Source organism: Raphanus sativus, unplaced genomic scaffold, assembly GCF_000801105.2.
Source record: "Raphanus sativus cultivar WK10039 unplaced genomic scaffold, ASM80110v3 Scaffold0087, whole genome shotgun sequence".
In the NCBI taxonomy this organism is placed as follows: Eukaryota; Viridiplantae; Streptophyta; class Magnoliopsida; order Brassicales; family Brassicaceae; genus Raphanus; species Raphanus sativus.
In genome coordinates this window covers 46,870-70,136 of record NW_026615409.1, presented here as the reverse complement: position 1 = coordinate 70,136, position 23,267 = coordinate 46,870, and the positions used below count along the sequence as shown (strand labels likewise).

The window sequence follows — 23,267 nt, the reverse complement described above, 5'->3', positions numbered from 1 at the left end:
CAGTTTCGTCCAGTTGCTGGAGGAGGAGCTGGAGGAGTTCAACAACTTCTTTTCGTTGAGAAGGAGGAAAGAGTACATCATCAGACTCAAGGTAACACAATCATCCCGTTTCTGGCCGGATTTGGGCCAGGCCCCAATAAACATCGATTTTAATATCGCTGATTTGGTTTACGAATCCGGTTTGTCTTTTGGTTTAAATAACAGGAATTGAGAGATAGGATTGGCAAGTCCAAGGACTCAAAGGAGAAGATGATGAGCATAAGGAAAGAGATCGTTGATCTCCATGGAGAGATGGTTCTTCTCGAGAACTACAGTGCTCTGAACTACACAGGATTGGTTAAGATACTGAAGAAGTACGACAAACGAACCGGTGACCTCATGCGCTTGCCTTACATCCAAAAAGTTCTTCAGCAACCCTTTTACACTACCGACTTGCTGTACAAGCTGATCAAGGAATCCGAGGCGATGCTCGATTGCTTCTTCGAGTCGGTCGCTGCTGATGCAACAACAGAGTCTGATGAGAGTAGTAGTGTCCACCAAGCAGAGCACAAGTTCATGGAGAGCCTCCACATGAAAAGTACAATAGCTGCTTTGCGTGTGCTGAAAGAAATCAGGAGCAAAAGCTCCACTGTGAGCGTCTTCTCCCTGCCGCCGCTCCAGTTAAACGGGTTAGACAAGATTCCCTTGTTGGAGCAAGAAGCCAAATAGAGAGGAAAGAAGGCACTGCTCTTTCCACTTCTATTACAGTAGAAAGCTAACATATTATAAAAACCATACATTATATCAATGTCTTTGGTCCTTTTAAAAGTCCTTAGGAGTTGTAACTTTGTTACTGTGTTTGGTTTGTAGTAATTTGATATAATATACCACTTTCAGATTTATCTATTACCTTTGAGTTCAACAAGTAAGATATCATCTTTCAAGTGCTTTTGTGACTCTTCACTTAATTTCACATTATATAGTCTAATACTTTTCTGAATGCTACATGTGTCGATCTTAGAGCTGCCTTTTAGATCTTAAGTTGAAAGATCTTAGATTTAATTATAAGGTAAACAGTTTTTTTAACAAATAATCACCACAATAATTCAACACAAAACCAAAAAAAACAGAGCAAAAAAACCAGTACAAACTCTTGAAGAAACAGAAATTTAGATAAATGTGTCAATTATCAATGTCATGTCATACTTTACAGCAAAAAGTAAAAAATAAGAGAGAAATATGGACGGTTTTTGATTTGGTATTTGCTTACACAAAACTTCAGTCAAAGCCTTACCGTAAGGGGAGACTCATCATACCGAGCAGTCAATTCGAGGTTTTTATTTTTAGATGAGAAGCTTCTCAATAGTATCCTTGAGATGCTCGATTTGTTTTTCCAACAGACCACCATCATCATTTGATGTGATAGAACAAGCAATAACAGATCTTGATACACCACATGCTCTTCCCAAGGCTTGCTTTGAACGCACAAACACATACGGAACATTCTGCAACATAAAAGACAAGAGTTTAGTAAACCAAAACAATATGCAAAACTTTATTAATTATCTTAACCAGGAAAAGTTTAAACAAACCAACAATCAAGAGGAAAAGATTAGACGTACTAATCAAAACCAACTTATGAGTTTCTCAAGAACTAAAAAACTGTCACAAGAACAATATAAAGGCTGTCTAAGTTCAGGAAACAAAAGCTAATTGACTCTGACAAGACATAAAGATTTCATTTGAAAAGAAAAAAAAACATATGTCTAAATAACAAACAAGGAAGAAACCAAACCTTATCCTCAGCTATTAAAGGAAGATGAAGAAGAATATCCAGGGGATCAACATCTATAGCCATGACCACAATCTCAGCGATCCCACGATTAAGTGCCTTCGTAGCTGAACAAAAAACCAGAGAAAATTATACAAAAAAAATCAGTTTTAGTTTTACAAATTTTTAGAAGTGGAAATATAACATGCAAATAAATTTTTCAACAAGGTACCTTCATTAGCACCCTTCTTGAGTTGTTGATGGAAAGCGGCTTGTTGAACTAGATCCAGAATCGTTAACGATAACTGAGAATCTGCGATAGGATATGCTCTCGGGTTCACAGCAACTTCTCCTGTCTCTGTCTGCCAGAGAAACAGAAACAAAAAGACCAAATCAAACAGTCAAAGAGAAACATATGTTTCGATAAAACTGGTAGAAGAAATCGAAAAGAAGAACAGAGAAGAAAAAGTACCATAACTTGACCTGGAAGCTAGGTCACAGAGAAGTCTTGGGGTTTTAAGGGGACGAGTTTCTCGGCTTGAATTATTTTGAATGAAGGTAAGCTAAGCTATGTTACTTATATGTAAACCTCTTATAATGGGCCTGGATAATATAATTAGGCCCATTTAGTTTTCAATCCTTTGTTTCTGCAGTCATCGTAATCGTAGCAGACATGACTACTTTGAGCTTGTGAAGATTCACTTAGTAACTGAAAAACTTGCAACGGTGTAATAAATAGCTCTTCTTTGTGCGTTATATATTCTGGTTTGATGGCTCCAATGTTCTACAATTCGGCTTATAGACTTAAGACTTCACATAAAAACAACACAAAGATCAAACCCATCATCCAAAGAGAACACTCTAATCTTTCATCGAAACCTTTTTTGCATACAGAAAACTGGGTATCTCAAAAGAAGTAAAATCTACACTTGTGATAAGTTGAGACATCAAAAGAAAATGATAGACACACCCATCATGAAGCATCCCACGGACATCCAAGGGCTCAAACGCTCACCTGTTACAAGTGTGACATAACAAATCAAAGTCTAATCAACGGAATGTGTAAACGAATCATCACACTAACTGATAGAGGATATAGTCCAAAAACTTGTATTTATACGGTTGAAAATGAAGTCAAACTATTATTAGCTAATTCTTGCTCCTAGAAAGCATATCATTAGTGTCAGTCCATAAGAAGAGATGCAAAGAGGTACTGTCTTAAACACAATCCAAGGGGGGTAAGAACTAAGAAGACCTACCTATTCTAGCAGCCTTCCAAAAGAATCCTCGAAACCTGCAATGACAAAAGCACTTTTTCAACATCAATATGTATTTGACCAACGTGATGAATAGATGCATCATGCACGAGAGAGAGATCATAGAAAGCACTAGGACTTATGAACTCATATGGAATGCAACGTAACTATTCGCAGAGATCTAGCTTAAGGCTAGCAAGTAAATAGATTAATAATCGGTTTCAAAGCTCTAATAAATTATTCTAGATTCTTCCTTCCGAGGTGAATCCAATTCAATAAAAAGGAGAGTAAAGAGGAAGGTAACAAACCCAGTCTTCTGCTCAAGAATGGCAGGGAACTGCATCTTCAGATATGTGCACGTGCAGATCACAAGCAACACCACCGTCAAAAATGAATGGAAATTGAACAAAGCTGACTGTACATATCAAAGATAAACAGCTCTTATTAGCTCAAACCACACTATTAGAGAAACAAAAAAGAAGAAAAGAATAGATCTGAGAAGGCAATTATCAATACCATTGTATCTGATGATCACTGAAGAACTCCTCGGATCTGAAATTTAAACAGATCAAACAGATGAATAATGACCAGAATCATAGTTAAATCGATTGGAAGACACAATAATGAAACCTATCGTTGTACAGCATCGAGATTTGTAGAAGAAAAATCACGGGGAATGCTCAACCATTTGTGAATTTTAGTTCTAATTCAAACTCCAAATCATGGGAGAACAAATCAGAAAATCAAAGAGGAAAACATGGAGAAACATCAGAAAAAGGAATAGAAACCTGATTTTTTGAGCTAATAACGATGGTGGTGGGTAAATAAATTAGGATTTTGAAGCTTGAATCTTGCAACCGATCAGCGTCGTGAAGGGAGGGAGGGATCGGTTCGAGTGACAACGAAGGAAGAAACGTTTGAGATAGATTATGTTTTTCCCTGTTCTACCCCTCTCTCCCTTAATATCACTTAACTTTAGACAAACGGGGAAAAAGAGATTATTATCAAAATGAACGTAGAACTTATAAATTAACCAAAATCACACAAGCATCTCCAGAAACTGATTATACCAAAAAATAACACTAATTTGAAGTAGAAAAACATTATTATAGTATAGTATAATCTTTATATATATAGTTTATGCTTAATTGAAGAGTCTTGTTAGACACTGAAAATTATAGAATCGTTATAAAAACACCAAATTAAAGAGTCATGTCTTGTTCTTTTACAATCAGTCTAAAGCATTCCGACCACTACCACATAAGTTGATCAAATCCATAAGAACAGAGTACAACACATCCAGAGACAAATGCCCCAACGACTTCCTACTCTCCGACACCCCTTTCCTCTCCTCAGTGCACCCATTCTCCATCACAAGCCACCACGAGATGCATCCCTTTGCGTCTTCCGGGTTTACTTGCCCCACAAGGCTCACTCTCTCCCCTTCCACTATCTCTAACGACAGAGACAGAAAATCACGGCTCGCTTTTGTCCCTACCGTCCTTGCTTCCTCCAGCAGCCAACACACTATCTGGCTCGCCACCTTCCCAAACAATATTTCCCCATCAATAAGCCACGTGTTTAGAGGAACTATTGCTATAAACATGATTAACATGACAGTTTGAACATTACCTGTTGGAGAATTATCACGGGGAGGTCAGCCAAGTCGCACTCGTATTTGTTCATGGAGAATAAATTGCAGGAAGTGCTTTTCAGTAAGCCAACCACATTGGGTGTGCATTCCGCTTCTATACTGATACAATCATCCTTCACTACCACCTTTGTCCGGAACTGCGTCTTAAGCTTCCTCTTACCATCTGGAGACTGACTTTCAGAACTTCCTTGAGGGATGATTGAAGGAGGAACAGTCATTAAGACAGTCCATGAAGATGTCCGAGAATTCCATGTAGGATGAGATATCAAATGAAGGTACGGGACCTTGCAAACCTGTTCGACAAAGAAGCAGCAAATACTTTTAAGAAAAAAAAGGAAGGATCTAAAGATGACAACAAGTTTCTTAATGCAGCAGGGGAACATACCACGCTTTCTAGTTGCACGAGAACTCTAGCTGAGAAGATTCTATGAGCCAAAGATAAGCAGAAATGGTCAAGAAGCCCCGAGTTGTTGTCTTTTGCGGTTTGATTGGATGATCTGTTGCTTTTTGACTTGGGCTGATCTTTCGTTTTGCCAAAGGCATGCTCGTGAAAAATCTGTTGCAAGTATATTTCATAGCTGGCACGACTAGGGAACCCTAGCTTGTTCACACGATAGTCTCCTTCCGCTGGTTCTGTTTCAATGAGCATGTTCGCAGATTCCGACTTCTTGATGCTTGCGTTTTTGCCCGATGGGTAGAGAGATACAAACAAAGAAGCTCCTTGTCCGATGTTCATTTCCATGAAGTTTTCTCGTATTCCACTGATGCTGAACCCCACACCTTCACTGAAGGCTTCGCGATTTAGCATGTCAAACAACTGGTAAGAAGACCAAAGAAGTGAGACAAAAGCCAATGTAAAGATACCATAGTAGGACGAGATAAATGACCCAACCTGCTCAGCAAAAATAGATTTATGCACCTCCCTAAGTAGCGAATGAGTTTCTCTAACAGACTCGTCGTCACTTAGAGACTCCTTCTCTGATATTAGATCCTCACCGGTAGTGGAGTTTATGTGCGCGTTAGACTCGTTCGGGTTATCAATCGAATTCAAGCCAACAAACCCAAACCGGAGGGAGTACCATGAATCCTGGGGTAGATTAATGGCCAGCATACCAGCTGAATCATGTTCTACGCGAATAGTGGAGAGTGTAGATGGGCGAAAACCAGAAGCGGGATCATATACTGAACCGTCGGAAAGATCAAATGTGAAGCCCTCATTGCTGGCGTTTGAAGCAAGTACACGCTGTCGCTTGACTTTCCAGTTCCGCTGCAACCTATAATAAGCTTGTCAGCATTGCAAAAAAAAAAATTACCATTTGCAAGTTAAAAAAAATCTCTATTCTGGAATATAAAGTCATCTTATCAATTTTCTGAAAATTATAAACAACGTCAACGGAGCTAACCATAGTCCTAAGAAGACCCTACACAACAAGCTGAATGTTCCTGAAGTACTGTATTATGCAGGGTTTAGCAACGAAGACGATGCAGAAATCCAAATATAGGATTCTTAAACACATTGATTAAAGTCACAACATATAACATAACCTATGAGCATAATCGTCCTAGTTGCAAAAAAAGACATCACTTATCTGAGGACAAGAAAAATAGCTATGACATTGTAGTAAGCAACTTAAAACTAGCATAAACAATGCAAAAAAGGAACATCCTCAGAGTTGCAAAAATGCCATTAAAGAAACTAAAGGTTTCCCTAAAGCTTCTTGTTCACAGAAACAGAGCTAACATATAATATAATAATAAAAAAAAAAGTTATTAGCAAATGCACGAACCTGATAAGAGCACCATAAAACCTCGCTTCGCGATTCACTTTCTGCTCTAAAGCTTTTGCTGATTGCTTGAAGTATTTTCCTAAATGCTGCCGAGGAAACAAGTATCCAAAGATGAGACTAATAAGCATCTAACTAACAAAATTACCAGACTACAAGTTTAGCACATTAAGAAAGTAAGCTACTTAGTTATATACCCTGTAGCTCTGCAACTTGGTAGCAGTAGACACAGCAAGATCCGAGAGAATCTCATTAGGCATAGGCTTAGGTCTAGTCATCCCAGCCACCGTTACCGCATCATTAGCTTCCACCTAACAAAAAAAAATCAATTCCATTACTTAAAACACAACCATTCATATTCGTTTAAGCACATTAGTCTCACAAACAAACTCACGGTATTGATAAGGTCTATGATGACGGAGAGCTCCTGATGAGCCAGCTGCAGATTCTCCACCATACCTTTCCATTGCCACTGCTCAGAGATCTCTTTGGACGTCTTCTTCTTCTTCTTCTTGCTATTCAGGTCGTCTTCCTCCTCCAACGCCCACGCGAAGTCTATTCTACGAATCAACGAGACTCTCTTGTCGTCGTAATTAACATCGGAAGGGAAACGCTCCGCGCCATTCTCCTCGATGGATTCTAGTCGTTTTATCGGAAGCCTGTCGAGAGAGATCTCCATGTCACTGTCCATCTCCGTCGTCACAGAGAAAACCCTTTAGATTTTCGACGGTGACGCGGTAAGTGAAAGCGCTTCGCCGCTCCTAATCGGTTTTATTTTAGATCTAACAAACTCCGGGTTGGTTCTTCGTTTCGGGTTAATTCTAAGTAAAATTATAATGGCCCATTTAAAGCCCATTAAAGTCCATAAAAGCCCATAAAGCTCCACACACTCTAAAACCCTTTCCTTTTGCGATTTGGATTATCGATCGTGGGGTTCATCTTCGTAGTCGCCTTCGAATTCGCAGGTAACTTCTTGACTTGATGGGTTCTTATTGATTTGAGTTCTCTCACCGTTCGATTTCGTGTGTGGATCTATCGCGATGTAGTTAAGAGATCGATCTTCAGATTCGTATTCGAACAAGTTTCTGAGTAGACAAGTAGAAATGAGATATGTAGTGTTAGTACAGTTTTTTAATGGTTTTTTTGGATTGCAGAGAGAGAGAGAGAGGAAGAATGAAGGTGAGATCATCTGTGAAGAAGTTGTGTGAGTTTTGTAAGACGGTGAAGCGCCGTCGACGTGTCTATGTTATTTGTTCGTCCAATCCTAAGCACAAGCAAAGGCAAGGATTCTGCTCCATTGCTCATGATGGAATCATTCCTCCTCCCTTGTAAGTCATCTTTGTGTTGCTCATTTTGTGTTTTTTTTTATAAATATACTAAAGAAACCAAAAAGTCTCTGCTTTCATTTGACCATTGTAGATCATTGTCTTTCTGGCATTAATCAGAACCTATTGAACAGTCACTACTATATGTAACCTCTCAAAGCAGAACTGCTGTGCAGAATGAGTGGGGGCTCTTGTTTTCTCTTTGCAGAGTTAATACTGATAAGAAACAAATGTTTTGTGATTATAAATACAGGTTTTCGGAGTCGGTTGCTAATCAGGAGGTGGTGAGGATGCCTGGCCAGGGAGTATCAGCTGGTCTCGCATCGCTCTTACACAAAAGGCCTGAGCCAGCAGCGGTTTTCGGATGGAGGTCAGGTCTTGCATCCGTTCTCTTCAAGCAAGGGAATTAGCAAAGTTAAAACCAGCATTTAATCTATTTGGATTTTCCCAAGTTGTAATCCAAAGTTTGGTTCTCAACACATTTACTTTGGTCAGTTGTAGGCTCTTCTAGACCCCGTTTGATTTGCTTGCACCTTATATGACTTGAATAAAGATATAATATTAAACTTGAGTTTTTTACTTTTTTTAGATTTTCCAGTGAAACATATGTTGCCTTTGTACATTTTATTTTAAACTGTTTTGCTAACATCGGTCGGGTGTCATTTCCGAAAATTATTAAAATGCGGCTGCACAATGCACACCCACTAAAATGCGAATCAAATACAAAGGAGTGGAGAGATACATAGAAGACGAAGACCTTAACGACAAAGACCCCTTCTCTTTCTCCACCGTTGAGCTCTTCGTACGTTGGCCCCGCAGGTGAAGGTCACAGGAAGCCTACCCCAGATGAGCATATCCCTGGGCCCCAACCTTTGGACACTTCTACCTTTGGAATAATGCTTCTTCATTGCTTTTGTATTAGTTTTCCTCCCCCAGTCAAATCGTGAACAACTTGATTTCAAAAGACCACCTTCATCAATAATTGACGCACACCTTTTTTCTTGTAATTTCCACATTTCTTCAGTCATTTCAACCAATTGATATCGAGGAAGGGATGAATGAGAGCTGTATTTCTTTCATACCTAACAACAAAACACTACACGGATAATTATTCATTTTACTTTGTAGACAATTCGAACATGATCATTTTTCAAAGGCTATTTTCTGTATTGGCTGCCAATGAAAATTAACATGATATTGATAGTGGACCTTATTATGCATGGTTGTCTATATAAAAGGTGTCCATTGATAGTTTGATTAATGTTGACGGCATTTTAGTTTATCATAAATTCATAATTGTTAATATTGAATTATATATTTTTCGATTTATAACTTTTATATTCTGTAATATATTTCAAATGGTACTGTAATCTGTAATGTATACATCTTTATATAAAAAGTCTTGCACTTTAATCTATAGCATAGTAAAGGTTACATTCTTCTCCAGGTAATATGTTATATATTTTTTTTTTGGTGAACATATGTTATATATTTAAATACCAATATGAATATTTCTTACCTAAAAAGGGAAAAAGAAACTTCTCACCTCCTACAGTTAAAGCATAAATATATTTTTTTTTATCAAGTAAAAGTATAAATCAATTCTGAATTTTTCATCTTGTATCTATGTGCCCTGATGAGGGTATAAAACTGTAAATCAAATCAAGGTTTGCAGGCATATATGTTGTCAACTTAATTTACACTAATTGTACTATAAAAGTCAGTATCAAAGACAAGGCCATGTTATCAACTTACAATGAGACAAACGAAAAAATATATAAATTGTTATGGAAGTCGATTACAACGTGAGCCTTAATGCACATGGAATCGTGACCCACTCGTACATAAAGAGATTCATGATGATTTGTTTTGATACTCATATAATTAATATTCATTTTGTTTAAAAACAATTAGCATGTTTTGCACGCATCGCATCTAGTATTTTAGTTTCATTACATTGTGGAAAAATGAATAATATGACAATGCATGCATTTATATGCAACGGTTCCACGTGTGATCTGTAGAGAGACACTGGCCGTGGACGGTAGACCATATTTAGTTAGTCGCTGCCGTCCTCTTGCAATTTCGTGACCTTCGGGAACTAACATATTAAAATCAATGACGTAGATGTCGCGTTCGTCACTAGATTTTTTATTTCAGTTTAGCTTTTCTATTAAGCTGAATTTGAATGAACAATTAAAGTGTTAATATGCTTCATTTCTATATTTCTTTGATTTCACATTGTAAAAATGTCTATGCAGATTGTTTGGTGCAAGGGATACGCGTACGATATTTTGTTGTTTTGGTATAAATAACTTGGTGTCAAAGGCTTCTAGCTACTTTGTTCACCAGATCGATATTTAATCAAACGTGTATTTTCTGCAACAAAGAAAAATAAACATTAAAAGTCTAATATAAAGGTTGATATACACATTTTTTTTTTGATTAACCACCTGACGATGCCGATATTTTTTAATCCCCGGAGGCAAAACGGGAATCGTGATCATACTAAATGATCAGGTAGGTTTTCATATCCTAAAAGTATTATTCGTGAATAAAGAGATTCATGATGACTTGTCTTTGAAAATTACTGGTAACAGAAAGATCCTCTTAGTGGTAAACTCATTGCTGGAGGAAGACAAAACAAAGTTTATGTTATAGAGAGGTCTTCTAACACTGAAACCAGCAGGTAAACCAGATGACTGGTTGGAGGAGTTGTTAAGCAAATTTCTAAAAAAAAAAACACAACAACAAGTCAACAACTAGTTTTAACTTTTAACCGAGCTAAAAAACAACAATATGTAGTCCATTTTATGTTTTCCAGCTGGCTATTGTAGAAGTTAAGAACAAATGGTATTCCATGAACTTTCAGTAAATTGAAAGAAAATTAAACTAAGCATTCCTATATGTATACTAACGAACAAAGCAGAGAAATGCGCAAACAACTCTTTTTTTTTGTAACACTCGCAAACAACTCATATATATGAAAAGTCAAAATTAAAAATGATTTTGGTACACAAATTGGAGAACCAAACAAAAAAAAATATCTTGGAGAATAAATAAATAAAAAAATAATTAAAAGTTTCACGTGATGAAAAAGCAAATCGACGGGTGAGATTGTTTCTCCTCCACCTTCCTCTAATCAAATCACTTCACCAGTATATATATAACACGCACCGTCTTTCACTTCTCTCACACACACACACACACACAGCTCATAGGATACAGCGACAGACCTGAAAAAAAAAAAACGATGCTTTTACGAAGCGCGTCGACTCCAATTCTCACCTCGTTGGTCCACGTCTCGAGCCCAATCGAGCCCGAATCTCTTCATCAGATCCAACGGCCCAGATCTCTCACACTCTCTTCCTCCTCATCCTCCTGCTGCTGTTACAGCCCGATGTCTGTGCATTCCAGCGACGGGAAGATCAAAAGAACGGCGTCGGAGAGCGATCTCAAACATCTGACATCGACTAATAAGCCGCCGTCGAGCAAGTTCCTCACCGGCGCTCTTATGGAGGACGTGGAGGAAGGAATCGGATTCGGAATCATACGCGCGTCTTCTTACGACAACAGAGCGTTGAGCTGGGCGTTGGAGGATGAAACCGAGGTCGGAGGCGGCGGTGGCGGCGGAGGAGGGAAGAGAAGGAGCGGCGGAAGATCCGACGGTGGTGGTGATGATGGAGAGGATAGCACAGACGTTCATTATCGTGAGATGATTGAAGCTAATCCTGGAAACGGGATTTTTCTCAGCAATTACGCTAAGTTTTTGAAAGAGGTTAACACTTTCTTCTTTCTAGATCTGAAAGTTTGAAACTTTCGATTGGATTGTGTTTTTTTTCTTAATTATTAAATTTGAAACAGGTTCGGGGAGATTACTTGAAAGCGGAGGAGTATTGCGGGAGAGCGGTTCTGGTGAGTCCTTACGATGGGAATGTTCTCGCCATGTACGCGGAGCTTGTGTGGATGATCCATAAGGATTCGTCTCGTGCTGAGTCTTACTTCAATCGAGCTGTTGCAGCTGCTCCTGATGACTGGTAAGAAAAAGATTCTTAAATTGTCAAGCTCTCTCTCTCTCTCCTAGTACTTGTATGGCTTTTTGTTGCTTATGTATACTTGTTTGCTGCAGTTATGTACAAGCTTCATATGCGCGGTTTCTTTGGGATGCTGAAGAGGAGGAAGAAGATGAAGATGAAGAGAGACACGGAGAAGTACTTGAGCCTCAAACTTCTCGGATTGATTTCTTTACCGGACCTTACCCAATTACGGCCATGTCTTAACTCCTTGTCTTGGCATCTTATAGATTTAGTTAAATAATGTTACTTCTATGATCTATCTAACCCTTTTGTTTTAATGTGAATTCTTTTAATGTTGCCTCCCTTTCATAATATATATGGGTGTTTTCAGTTTTAGAATTTGTCTCAGTTGTAGACTTGTAGTAATATACCACCGGAAGGAAAATAAGTATTGGAATAAAAAGTTTTGCTCTTAATGGATGTAATAACTAGAGGCTGGTGATATGTTCTTTGACACAAATAGCTGTGTGAATCTATGTCTGAGGTTTTCTTTAATAACAGTGAGACACTATAACAATGGAGAACAACAATGAAGATGAATTGCTACTTTGATATCCTTCTGGTGGATGTAACTAGGAACAACGATGAAGATATTCTTCAAAAAAAAAAATCGTCTTAAGGTGCAGTTGTTAAGTGTAAATCATATTAAATTAGGATCGCCTCTATCTTACGGTAGGTTTTTAGTGATTGCAAGGGAGGGGGAAGAAACACATCCTTAGAAAGATGGGATAATTGGCGTCTATGACCATAAACGACCCCTTAATTAGCAGACTACACTTGAAGTGATTGGTGCATTTTAGATGACGATTTTAACCCTACTCCCACCACTCTATCCTATCTGTCTCATTTGGGCTGTGTCAGAAAGACTGTCGGTTCTATGTGATTCATTTCTTTTTCTTCTATGTGGTTCTCTCATCTTTTTTTTTCTTTTTTTTAGCAACACTCATCTTCTTTTCTAACTACTCCATTTTCATTCTCTTATGTTTTTGTTTCTTAATCTACATCTCTTTTTAATCAAAAAAACGCTATCTACCAAACTAAATCTCAATCGATAATCTGTGTCTCCCATTGAATTATTTTATGGGTTTTTTCTTAGTCTCCTAAATTTTTTTTTTATTTTCTTGAGTTGGATCTTTACATTTGTGTGTACAAATTAAAATAGTGGGTACAAGTCACGCAAGCTCATGAATATGCTTCTATTACTGGTATTAGCAAAACAGATAAGTTTCAAACTCATGACTATATTTTTACTACCGGTAAGTTTTGATTTTGTTTTTTTTATTTTACTTTTTTTTTTGCTTGAACGTGTCCTTAATTTGGTCATGAGTGAATATTAATTTACAGTGATTATGTTATAAGTTTGATGTTATTTTTCATTTTTATTGTCTAAACTTGAAATTGATCTAAGATTTATTATATGGTATATCGTTTTATAAATCGTTTATTATCTAGCAATTGATTTTGATATATGTTACATATTGTGTTAGTTGATTCAAAATATGTTGTCATTTAATTGATACATGATTTGTGTACATGATATTTTTGATAGCTTGTACATTGCTTATACTTGGTTTGTAGCTGTGAAATGGTTTCATACATGATTTGTGAGTTAAAACGTTATTTGATACCAAAATATTGTTAAATGTTTTATATCTGATACATGATTTTTATGCGGTTTAGTTTTGTTAAATGATTTGATATCTGATACATGATTTGTTATACGCTATATCTTTTGTTAGGTGACACGTAATTTGATATCAATGAATGAGTAAAGGAGAAGATTCAAAAATGATAGTTATGCCTAAGATAAAAAAAGAGGAGGAATGTGAATCGAAAAAGAGGAAAGAGAATGTAAGAGTGCAAAAGAAAAAGAGTGTATCAATGTGTGAGAGTTAACAAAATATTTACCAGCTAAGAGTGTACTAAACAATATATCAATTATGAAACTATCTAACAAAAAATGTATCAGTTAACAAAATATTTACCAGCTAACAAATTATGTATCTATAAGGCCATCTCCAACCACTACGCTATTTTAGTGTTGAAACTACACCATTTTAGTGTAGTTTTAGCACCAAATTTCTTTTCATCTCCAACCACAACACCAAATATCACACTAAAAAGAATATTCTCTATTATTATATTATTAAAAAAAGATTCTCTTAACTATTTAATATTTTAATACTCATTATTCTTATAACATATACAAGTAACTATTTTTAATAAGAACAAGATTAACAAATTTAAAACAATAATTATAATTATAGAATAATACTTTAGAAATACATATGAAATTAAAATAAAAAAAAACATACAAGCGAAATTAAAATAACTAAAAACATACAAATGAGAATACATATGAAATTAAAACAACTAAAACATACAAACGAAATTACATTGCATAAAAAAAATATGATACATCTTACTAATTATTAGAATTGCCATATTCACCCCACAAATGTTCGATTAGTGCATCTCGAAGTTCAAAATGAGCATCTCGGTCTTTGATTCTATAGTGCCGAGATAAGAATTCTTGAAATTGAGCATCATCACCACTTGTCATCTCAACTTCTGCATTTGGAACTTCACCTTGTTCTTCAATTGTTGCATTGATATCACGTTCATCCTCTATGATCATATTATGCATTATGATACAAGTTGTCATTATATCATGTAATACCTTTTTATTCCACATTCGTGATGGTCCTGCCACGATTGCAAATCTTGACTGCAATACTCCAAATGCACGTTCAACGTCTTTCCTACACGATTCTTGTTTCATTGCGAATAATTTTTTTTTAGGACCACGGGGATCGTGAATTGTTTGGACAAGAGTGGACCATTTTGGATATATACCATCAGCTAGATAATAACCCATGTTATAATGTTTTCCATTAATAACATAATTAGCCGGTGGAGCAGTTCCTTCTGCTAAATTAGCAAAAAGATGAGATGCCTCTAAAACATTGATATCGTTATTAGATCCCGGCAGACCAAAATATGCATGCCAAATCCAAAGATCATAATCAGCTACAGCCTCTAAAATGATGGTGGGAGAACCACTACGACCGGCATATTGTCCTCCCCAAGCTGTTGGGCAGTTTTTCCATTTCCAATGCATACAATCTAAACTACCCAACATACCTGGAAATCCTCGGTGTTCACCGATATGGAGTAGTCGTGCAACATCATTAGCGTCAGGTGATCGGAGATAGCGGCTTCCAAAAACCTCGACAACAGCACGACAAAAGCGCTTCAAACTTTCTAGGGCAGTTGACTCTCCGATTTTGATGTACTCATCAGTTGAATCCGCTGGTAGACCATACGCCAACATCCGAAATGCAGCAGTCATCTTTTGCAAACCAGACAACCCAAGTTTCCCGGCACCATCTCTCCTTTGGACAAAATATTTGTCATGTCTTTGTATCGCATCATAAATACGAAGAAACAAAGGACGCCCCATCCGAAATCGCCGCCGGAACATCGCCTCAGAGAATAAAGGATTCTCTGCAAAATAGTCGTTGAAAAGATTGCGAGAAGCATTCTCCCGATCACGATCAATAACTCTATGACCATGAATCGATCCACCATGGTGTCTCTCGTTAAGTAGGTGTTGAGTGATGAAAAAATTATTGTTTGCAGTAATTTGGCATGCTACTTGCTTTTCAATATCATCATAATACTCATTATCTGAAGAAGAAGAAGAAGAAGATGATACATGAGATGAGCTACCAAAGTTATAATTCATCTTTGATAAAAAGAAATAGAAGATGATGGTCTTATTGTTCAAACATGATACACATTTTATAGGCAAATCATGCCATATTCCATTATCACATTATTAGAAAAAAACGAATCAATCTTAACCGTTCAATTTCTTTGACGATATCTAACCGTTGCTTTGATTAGTCATTTCATGTCATATTTCCACTATCACATTTTCAGAAAAATCAATCTTAACCATTCAATTTCTTTGACTAAAATCTATCCGTTGCTTTGATTAGTCATTTCATGTCATATTTCCACTATCACATTTTCAAAAAAAAACGAATCAATATAAACTCTTGCATTGATTAGTCACTTCTTGTCATATTCCATTATCACATACCAGAAAAAAATAAATCAATATAAACCGTTCGATTTATTTGACCAAGATCTAACCGTTGCATTGATTAGTCACTTCATGTCACATTCACATTATCATATTATCACAAAAATACGAATCACTTCTCTATATAAACATATACTTCTCTTTCAATGATCACACATCTCCAACTTATTTCTTACCACTACTATCTTTCTCAAAAATGACTTCAAGTCGTTCTTTATCATATTCCATTGATGAAGATATGCACTTATGTCATGTGTATCTTGATGTTTCTCAAAATCCAATCATAGGAATAAACCAGTCAAAAGATCAATTTTGGGCAAGAGTTGAAACTGAATACCAAAAGTCTGAGATTTCCAACCAGCAACCAAGACCAAGGAGATCTTTACAAACTCGAATGACTACAATTCTTTCAGCTGTCTCCAAGTTGAGGGGATGCGTTAATCAAATTGAAAACAAGAATCCTAGCGGTGCTTCTGAACAAGACATTGTGAGTATATGTGATTTTCTATTTACTATATTTCATAATTTTATTGTATATATTAACTTATTTAATCTTTGCTCATTATTTAATTAGTTGAACCAAGCAAAGATGTTATTAGCCCAAGATGTCAAATATAAAAGAGGCTTCAAATTCGACCACGTCTGGCCTATCCTCAAAGGCATGGAAAATTTACAAATAACAACGGTAATGCACCTAGTGCATTCCACGAAGAAGGTCGTAATATTTCATCATCCCCATCATTTTCAGTTGATCCTGAGTCATCACCATCCCCCGGTATGAATTCATTTGATCTAAATATAAATTCTGACGAAGGCACTTCTAATTTATCTTCAAGACCTATGGGTGTGAAGAAAGCTAAGAGAAAATTACAATCTGAAGAACAATTTAAACAATTGATGGAGCAAAATGATAAACTTCTCAAAGCTATAACTAAAGGTAATTCGGAACGAAATGAAATTCAAAGGCAAAAGGTCGAGGTAGCAAAAATGAAAGAAGAGAATAAAATATTATTCGCAGATTTGAATTCTATAACTGATCCTGCATCTCGTGCTTATATCGAAAATCGGAAACAAGAAATTATAAGAAAACGAGCTCAAACCAGTCAATCTAACGAACAAGGAGAAGATGTCCAATACCAATATCATGGATCACAATATCGAACATCACAATATCAAGGAGATCAAGCTGAAGGACAACCATCTCATAGAGAACAAGTTCAAGGTGAAAACCAAATGTCACCAAATGATCAAGAAGATTATACCCCGTATTATAATTATCTTGATGGAGCTGATAATAATTTTCCGGGTTTTTAGATTATTATGTTAGTCAATCTAATGTTTTCCAGTTTTTTTTTTTTGGCAAATTTATGTATTTTTTTTATTTCTGCAAATCTATTTTCTTGTATGCACTTTTTATGTTTGGTTGGTGTTTATTTGGGTAATTTTATGTATTTTAAATGATTTTTATGTATTTTAATCCCATTTTAAATGTTTTATTAATTAATAATTTATATTAACTAAAATTTAGAAATCACATTAAGATTTATTAAAAAATAAATTTAATATCACATTACATATTAATGAATTTTATTTGCTATTTTGTAAAAGTAAATATAATGAATTAAGTTATGTAAACAATAAAAGAAAATCAAAAAAAAAAAAAAAAAACTTATCCCGTCGCTACAGTACCTACACTATATTTAGTGTGATACTGTATCAAAAATGACGAAGACACTATAATAGCGTTGCATATAGCGTCTTGTTGGAGATGAAAAGTGAAATTTTGACGGCAAAATGGCGTTATGCCGTCTACGTTGGAGTTGCCCTAACAAACAAAGTTATTTCATAAGTGTAGATTCTAACAAATAAGTTAACCGCTAGTTATTAATTTAACACTAATATTTACATTAGAACGAATTATAGATTTTAGAAATGTTAAGATTTTGCAATCAATTGTAGTCTCTGTTGTCCTTCCTATCAACTAATAAATTAACACTAAAGTATTCTCTTTTTGATACACAATTATATACACATATAAGACCTTAACACTACTTATATACACATAAGTTTTTCAATTTTTTTTCATTGATTGGCTTTACATCACATAATGAATGGATGAGAATATATAGGATTTTGCTTTATTATTAACAATAATCTAAAATGTAAATGAAAACATAAGGTTGTCTACAAAAAAAAAACAGAAAGTCTCAAAATAATAGAGAAAGAAAGAACGTGAAAGAAGCTGAGAATAGAAGAAAAAAATAAATAGAAGAAAAAGAATAAAGTTGAAAGAGAGAGGGTGTCAGAAGCTGCAAAGAGAGTGTCAGGAACGTGCCGAAGAAAGAGAGTGAAAGAGGGGCAAAGTTGTCCAATTCAAAACACAATTGCAGTGAAATTTGTTTTAATGTCAATCGATCGGTAATTCCCTAATATGGACCTCAATTATGGGTAGTTCACTAAATCTCCCTAGAAAGATAGGTAAATAGAATGAAATATACATTTTTATTTTAGTTAGTAAATACTTGTTTTCAAACTGCTTAACAGGCCTCTCTTGACTTCGTTTAGAGGCAGCAAAGACAATCTCAACAGGAAGAATCACTAAGTTATCACTTACAAGGGTACTAATGAGGCACTGCAGTACTGCACTCTCCATGAGAGTGAGCTCTTGAATGTAAGTTCATCTTTTACTTGTTGAAATGGTGTTAGGAATCTGAGTAAGATGATATTAGGCCCAATAGTAGTTTATACAAACCTTTTTGTAAACACTTTGAGATACTGTGCCGAATGGGTTAGTTGATATTAGGCCCAGTAGTAGTCCAAGATTGAGATCGTTCCTTAAATAAATCTAGTTGAAAACTTGAGAATCAAGAAAAAAAACACTTTGCCTCTGTCCCTAACCTAAAAGAGACTCTATCTAAGGTTTAACGCTCTGATCATGAAAAAACTGAAACAGCTCGTACCAGAAGAGGATAACCTAACCATCGTGTCAAGTTTGGAGGAAACCTAATAGTATAATAGTTTCTCTCATCTTATTAACTTAGCCAATAGACTTATTTATACAAATTACATAACTTGTCTAGCAAGTTCTTTACATAATAGAATAGGAAACCTAACTTATACATTAATGATATATTTCCTAATAGTTACATCCAAATATATTCGGGGCGATCTCGTAATCCCCGAGATCTCCCAATACCCTCCCGCAAGCTCATACGTGGTAACACGTATGAGATTGGACAATCATCAAATCATCTTCATGGTGTTTATACCCCACCATAAGGCCATCAGTAGCGTTTATACCTCGCCACGGTCATCAATAGCGTTTATACCTCGCCACGGTCATCGATTTAATGAAGAATACTGTAGTAGTTGTGTATCTTCATCTTCTCATGCCACCATGTGAACTGAACGAACCCATCTGATCCATGCTCAAAGTCCACAGCAACATCATCAAATAATCACTCCACTGGATCCGTATATACCCGTTGGAGTCATCATCTTCGTGACTATATCGAAGTTGTAGTTGATAAATAGCCACATGAAGATCATGATAAAAGAATATTACACAAGTGAAATATGAACGAATCCATCCATGGTCCATGCTCATAATCCGTAGTAATAATAATCAAATCGAACGTCGTCCTCTTTGTAGTATAAGACAACGTCTTTTTTTTTTTTTTTAAATAGTAGCAAAACCAAAAGAAAATAAATCAAAGAAGATAACATAACTGAAACAATCAAAACTCGCTGCGAAGTAAAATAAGTAGTTGGTAAAAAGCAAGAAAAAAATAATAAAACCATAACCCATAGGATTTGGATCTATGGCTCTGATACCATGTCAAGTTTGGAGGAAACCTAAGTAGTATAATAGTTTCTCTCATCTTATTAACTTAGCCAATAGACTTATTTATACAAATTACATAACTTGTCTAGCAAGTTCTTTACATAATAGAATAGGAAACCTAACTTATACATTAATGATATATTTCCTAATAGTTACATCCAAATATATTCGGGGCGATCTCGTAATCCCCGAGATCTCCCAATACATCGCAGAAAGAGAATACACAAAACCAATAATCCCAGTTGATCTTCTTATCGATATATTCTCTAGACTACCATCGTCGAAGTATGTAGCAAGGTTTCGTTGCCTTTCGAAATCATGGGCATCCATACTCGGCCGTCCATATTTCACCGAACTGTTCCTGACCAAATCCTCGTATCGTCCACAGCTCTTGTTCACCGTTTTTGGTTACGGAAAGTTATTGTTCTTTTCTACACCTCAGACTTACAACTCTTCTGTAGTAGCCACATATTATAAAACGCATTCCTCTCATCATTATCATGAAGTAACTTCAACGCTCCACGGACGACTAGTATGTTTTACAGATGGGAAAAGTGACCAGTATTTAAAGCCGGTGATCTGCAATCCCGCCACTGGAGAGTTTCTTACAATACCTGAACCGAATTCATATTTAAGTTATCCAGTAACTTATTGCGGGTATGATCCGACCAAAAATAAATTCAAATTGTTGTGTACAGCTGCGCACTTGAACACCAACCGGGCTTGGGTTCTGACGTTGGAGACTGGAAAACTTCTATGGAGACTGATCGAATGCGAATACCATTATGTTTTGTACCGTCTTCCTATCTGCAATCGAGGTCATATGATTTGCATAGATGGGGTTTTTATTGGAGAGAAGATCCCACATCGGATATATGATGGGGACATAAGTAATATATAAGGGACTTGGGTCATACCACTAATTGCCAATTGGTTTTAAGTGGAAGCCCAAGAAACTTATCATGGTATCAGAGCCGGCCCAATACCCTGACCCTTTAATCCGGTCCAGACAGTGGCCCGATCAACCCATTAGCTGATGGCCCAGAGAAGGTTCAGTTCTTCGAGATAGCTAGAAAAGAGCAATATCTCGGAAAGGTATGATGGATTCTGCGAGATTAATGGTTATACGCACCATTATCTCGAGGGAGGGTATTGGAGAAAAGATCCCACATCGGATATATGATGGGGACATAAGTAATATATAAGTGACTTGGGTCACACCACTAATTGCCAATTGGTTTTAAGTGGAAGCCCAAGAAACTTATCAGTTTTGTATTACCTCGCTTGCACTGGTATCTGCCAGTCAAATAAGTGTCTGGTAGTTTGGTTTGATGTTAAATCTGAGAAGTTCAGCTTTATTAATATAGATGATGAAAATATGTATATAGAAGGTTCTACTTTTTTTTTTTTTTTTAGAAGGTTCTACTTTGATAAACTACAAGGGTAGATTAGGCGTGGTTCGGTTTACAGATAAGAATCAAAGAATTCTCCGCTTGTGGTTGCTAGAAGATGATGCAGCTGGATGATAAATAAATGGTCGATGAATATCTATGAACTCCCTCTTTCGTGGAAGCATCCGTGTACCAAAATATTTCAAATTGTTGGAATGACTCGTACGTGTGATCTTGTCTTGGCGCCATGGAGGTTCTCAGACCCTTTTTATGTTTTTTACTACAATGTTGAGAGGAAGACTTTGGTGGCAAGATCTGAAATACAAGGGTTACAAGAGTTGAAGTATCACGGTCGTCCAGTTTATATCTTTCCAGATTATGTAGAGGATGTGAAGCTTATGAAAAGTCTTTATTAAGGCATTTTTAATGTATTTCCTCTTCTTTTCTATTTGGTTTTGAAGATTGTGTATAACGCAATCTTATGCAGCTAATTATATTTTGAACACTTTTGACTCGACACATTATAATGTTGATCATCTAGGTCTTGTTATTAACATTTTGCAAATCTTGGTTTATTAATTAAACTCATTACTATGCTCTGCCTTTTTGAATCATTCTTGGTTTCCTTGTATTTGCTAAAATCCTATTTCGTCTGTTGAAACGTGATCAATCACTTTCTAATGTAGCCTAGCTCAAACTTAGCAAGGGAAGTGATGGCGGATTTGTTTTGGAGCCAGCAGAAGATCTCGCCAGAGAGCCATCATGTCTTCTTATTCACAGAGTAACCTGTCTTTGTCGCTGGCAAGAACGTATGGTAAGCATATAGTGTTATCAACTAACAAAGTTCTACTGCAAGAACTGCGGACAGGAAGGCCATATACGCCATTACTGTCCAGAGCTGGACGAACGAATGCAGACAGAAGATTTAGATGCAGGGCTTGTGGGAGAGAAAGGCAATAACCAAAGAGTCTTTAAGTCGAAACCAATGGTCACTAAAGACATTTCCACTAGGTACCATCGATGTGGAATATGCGGTGAGAGTGGTCACAATAGTAGAACATGCTGGAAGCTGGTCAGAGTGAAACCCAGTGAGGGTGGTGCTGAAGATGGTGTTGGTGTTGGTGTTGGTGAGAGAGCATATGCTTGTGGTTATGCAAGAAAAAGGGACGACATAATGTAACAACACGTCCAAGTAAACGAGCTTCTGACAGTGGTTAATTTTTGTTTAGAGCTATAAATCCTAGACGCCTAATATGACAACTTGTTACTTGTTTAACCATTAATACATTTACAAAGGTGTACATAAACGCTATGAATACGAAACACCTAATAGTATAACGACCTTACACAGTGACATTTGATATTTTGGTCAGCGCCACATTAACGGTCTCTACCACACAAGTTGTACTACATAGGACCACAAACTTCCAACAAGACTTCGACACGTGGCCTGTTGAAATTAATCAGAAAACCATAAACTTGTTTTGTTTTCCACAACCAGGTACATTTCTCCCTTACTAATTTTAGCATGATAACTCCAAAATCCCAATGGTTATAGCAAAGTCTTTGGTAATTTCACTGCTTCTTTCCTTTTGTTTCTTTCTTTCATATCAATCTGGATTTAACTAAACTATATTTATTTCACTCACTTCCTTGTCAACATAATATCTTCATTTTTAATAATTTCAAAAGTTGATTAATATGGGGTAGCTACACTACTAGAAAACTGCCGGATTCTGAGGGAAATTCCGAGGGACTATGTGTCCGTCGGAATATTCCCACGAAATTCCGAGGAAATTCCGAGGAAACACAATTTTCGTGTTTCCTCGGAATTTCCTCGGAATTTTCCGAGGAAATTCCGACGGACTGGTAGATCCCTCGGAAATTTCCGAGGAAATTCCGAGGGATAATAGAGCCGTTGATTATTCCGAGGAAATTCCGACGGCAACGGCTAGTTGGTCGGAATTTCCTGGGAATGTCGTGGGAAATATCGGCAGATTTAATCTATAAATGCAAGCACCCCTCATCCTCTTCATTCACTACATATCTTCATCCTCTCTCATTCTATTTTGCACA

General features: G+C 36.5%; 7 protein-coding genes and 2 pseudogenes across 8 annotated transcripts; 5 read left to right on the top strand and 4 right to left on the bottom strand.

Moving 5' to 3' along the window:
- Positions 1-4: 4 nt before the first annotated feature.
- On the top strand, positions 5-879 carry LOC108844695 (SPX domain-containing protein 1-like; the record flags this gene model as incomplete). The annotated part of the gene is made up of 2 exons (XM_018617983.2): positions 5-91; positions 205-879. Coding segments are annotated over 2 exons (591 nt in total), but the record flags the coding sequence as incomplete, so codon positions are not given.
- Positions 880-1,132: 253 nt separating this feature from the next.
- On the bottom strand, positions 1,133-2,401 carry LOC108846640 (uncharacterized). Its single transcript, XM_018619850.2, has 4 exons — positions 2,223-2,401; positions 1,983-2,112; positions 1,775-1,878; positions 1,133-1,484 (listed from the first exon to the last, which is right to left on the bottom strand). The coding sequence occupies exons 1-4, from the start codon at positions 2,223-2,225 to the stop codon at positions 1,323-1,325; spliced, it is 399 nt and encodes a 132-aa protein (XP_018475352.1). The 5' UTR covers positions 2,226-2,401; the 3' UTR covers positions 1,133-1,322.
- A 145-nt stretch (positions 2,402-2,546) lies between these two features.
- LOC108846002 (uncharacterized) lies at positions 2,547-4,001 on the bottom strand. Of its 2 annotated transcripts, none has more exons than XM_056995943.1 (5): positions 3,801-4,001; positions 3,523-3,562; positions 3,315-3,421; positions 3,010-3,044; positions 2,547-2,765 (listed from the first exon to the last, which is right to left on the bottom strand). In XM_056995943.1, exons 2-5 carry the CDS (start codon positions 3,523-3,525, stop codon positions 2,698-2,700), a joined length of 213 nt encoding a protein of 70 aa, XP_056851923.1. In that variant the 5' UTR covers positions 3,526-3,562; positions 3,801-4,001; the 3' UTR covers positions 2,547-2,697. The 2 variants fall into 2 exon arrangements, with proteins under 2 accessions (XP_056851923.1, XP_018474710.1); XM_018619208.2 differs by having other exon boundaries at positions 3,523-3,558; positions 3,795-3,999.
- Positions 4,002-4,181: 180 nt separating this feature from the next.
- Positions 4,182-7,226, bottom strand: LOC108847913 (mediator of RNA polymerase II transcription subunit 17). Its single transcript, XM_018621282.2, has 7 exons — positions 6,839-7,226; positions 6,642-6,755; positions 6,448-6,533; positions 5,553-5,934; positions 5,046-5,477; positions 4,639-4,953; positions 4,182-4,549 (listed from the first exon to the last, which is right to left on the bottom strand). Exons 1-7 carry the CDS (start codon positions 7,133-7,135, stop codon positions 4,238-4,240), a joined length of 1,938 nt encoding a protein of 645 aa, XP_018476784.1. The 5' UTR covers positions 7,136-7,226; the 3' UTR covers positions 4,182-4,237.
- An 87-nt stretch (positions 7,227-7,313) lies between these two features.
- Positions 7,314-8,340, top strand: LOC108847914 (uncharacterized). Its single transcript, XM_018621283.2, has 3 exons — positions 7,314-7,409; positions 7,599-7,772; positions 8,023-8,340. Exons 2-3 carry the CDS (start codon positions 7,618-7,620, stop codon positions 8,177-8,179), a joined length of 312 nt encoding a protein of 103 aa, XP_018476785.1. The 5' UTR covers positions 7,314-7,409; positions 7,599-7,617; the 3' UTR covers positions 8,180-8,340.
- A 2,615-nt stretch (positions 8,341-10,955) lies between these two features.
- LOC108844038 (uncharacterized) lies at positions 10,956-12,261 on the top strand. The gene is made up of 3 exons (XM_018617232.2): positions 10,956-11,547; positions 11,634-11,806; positions 11,899-12,261. Exons 1-3 carry the CDS (start codon positions 11,023-11,025, stop codon positions 12,047-12,049), a joined length of 849 nt encoding a protein of 282 aa, XP_018472734.1. The 5' UTR covers positions 10,956-11,022; the 3' UTR covers positions 12,050-12,261.
- Positions 12,262-13,950: 1,689 nt separating this feature from the next.
- On the bottom strand, positions 13,951-15,674 carry LOC130501054 (protein ALP1-like). The gene has a single exon (XM_056995945.1). The coding sequence runs from the start codon at positions 15,591-15,593 to the stop codon at positions 14,271-14,273; it is 1,323 nt and encodes a 440-aa protein (XP_056851925.1). The 5' UTR covers positions 15,594-15,674; the 3' UTR covers positions 13,951-14,270.
- Positions 15,675-16,115: 441 nt separating this feature from the next.
- LOC130501055 (uncharacterized) lies at positions 16,116-17,417 on the top strand (annotated as a pseudogene).
- Positions 17,418-18,126: 709 nt separating this feature from the next.
- On the top strand, positions 18,127-21,708 carry LOC108846946 (F-box protein At5g65850-like; annotated as a pseudogene).
- The last annotated feature ends 1,559 nt before the right edge of the window (positions 21,709-23,267 follow it).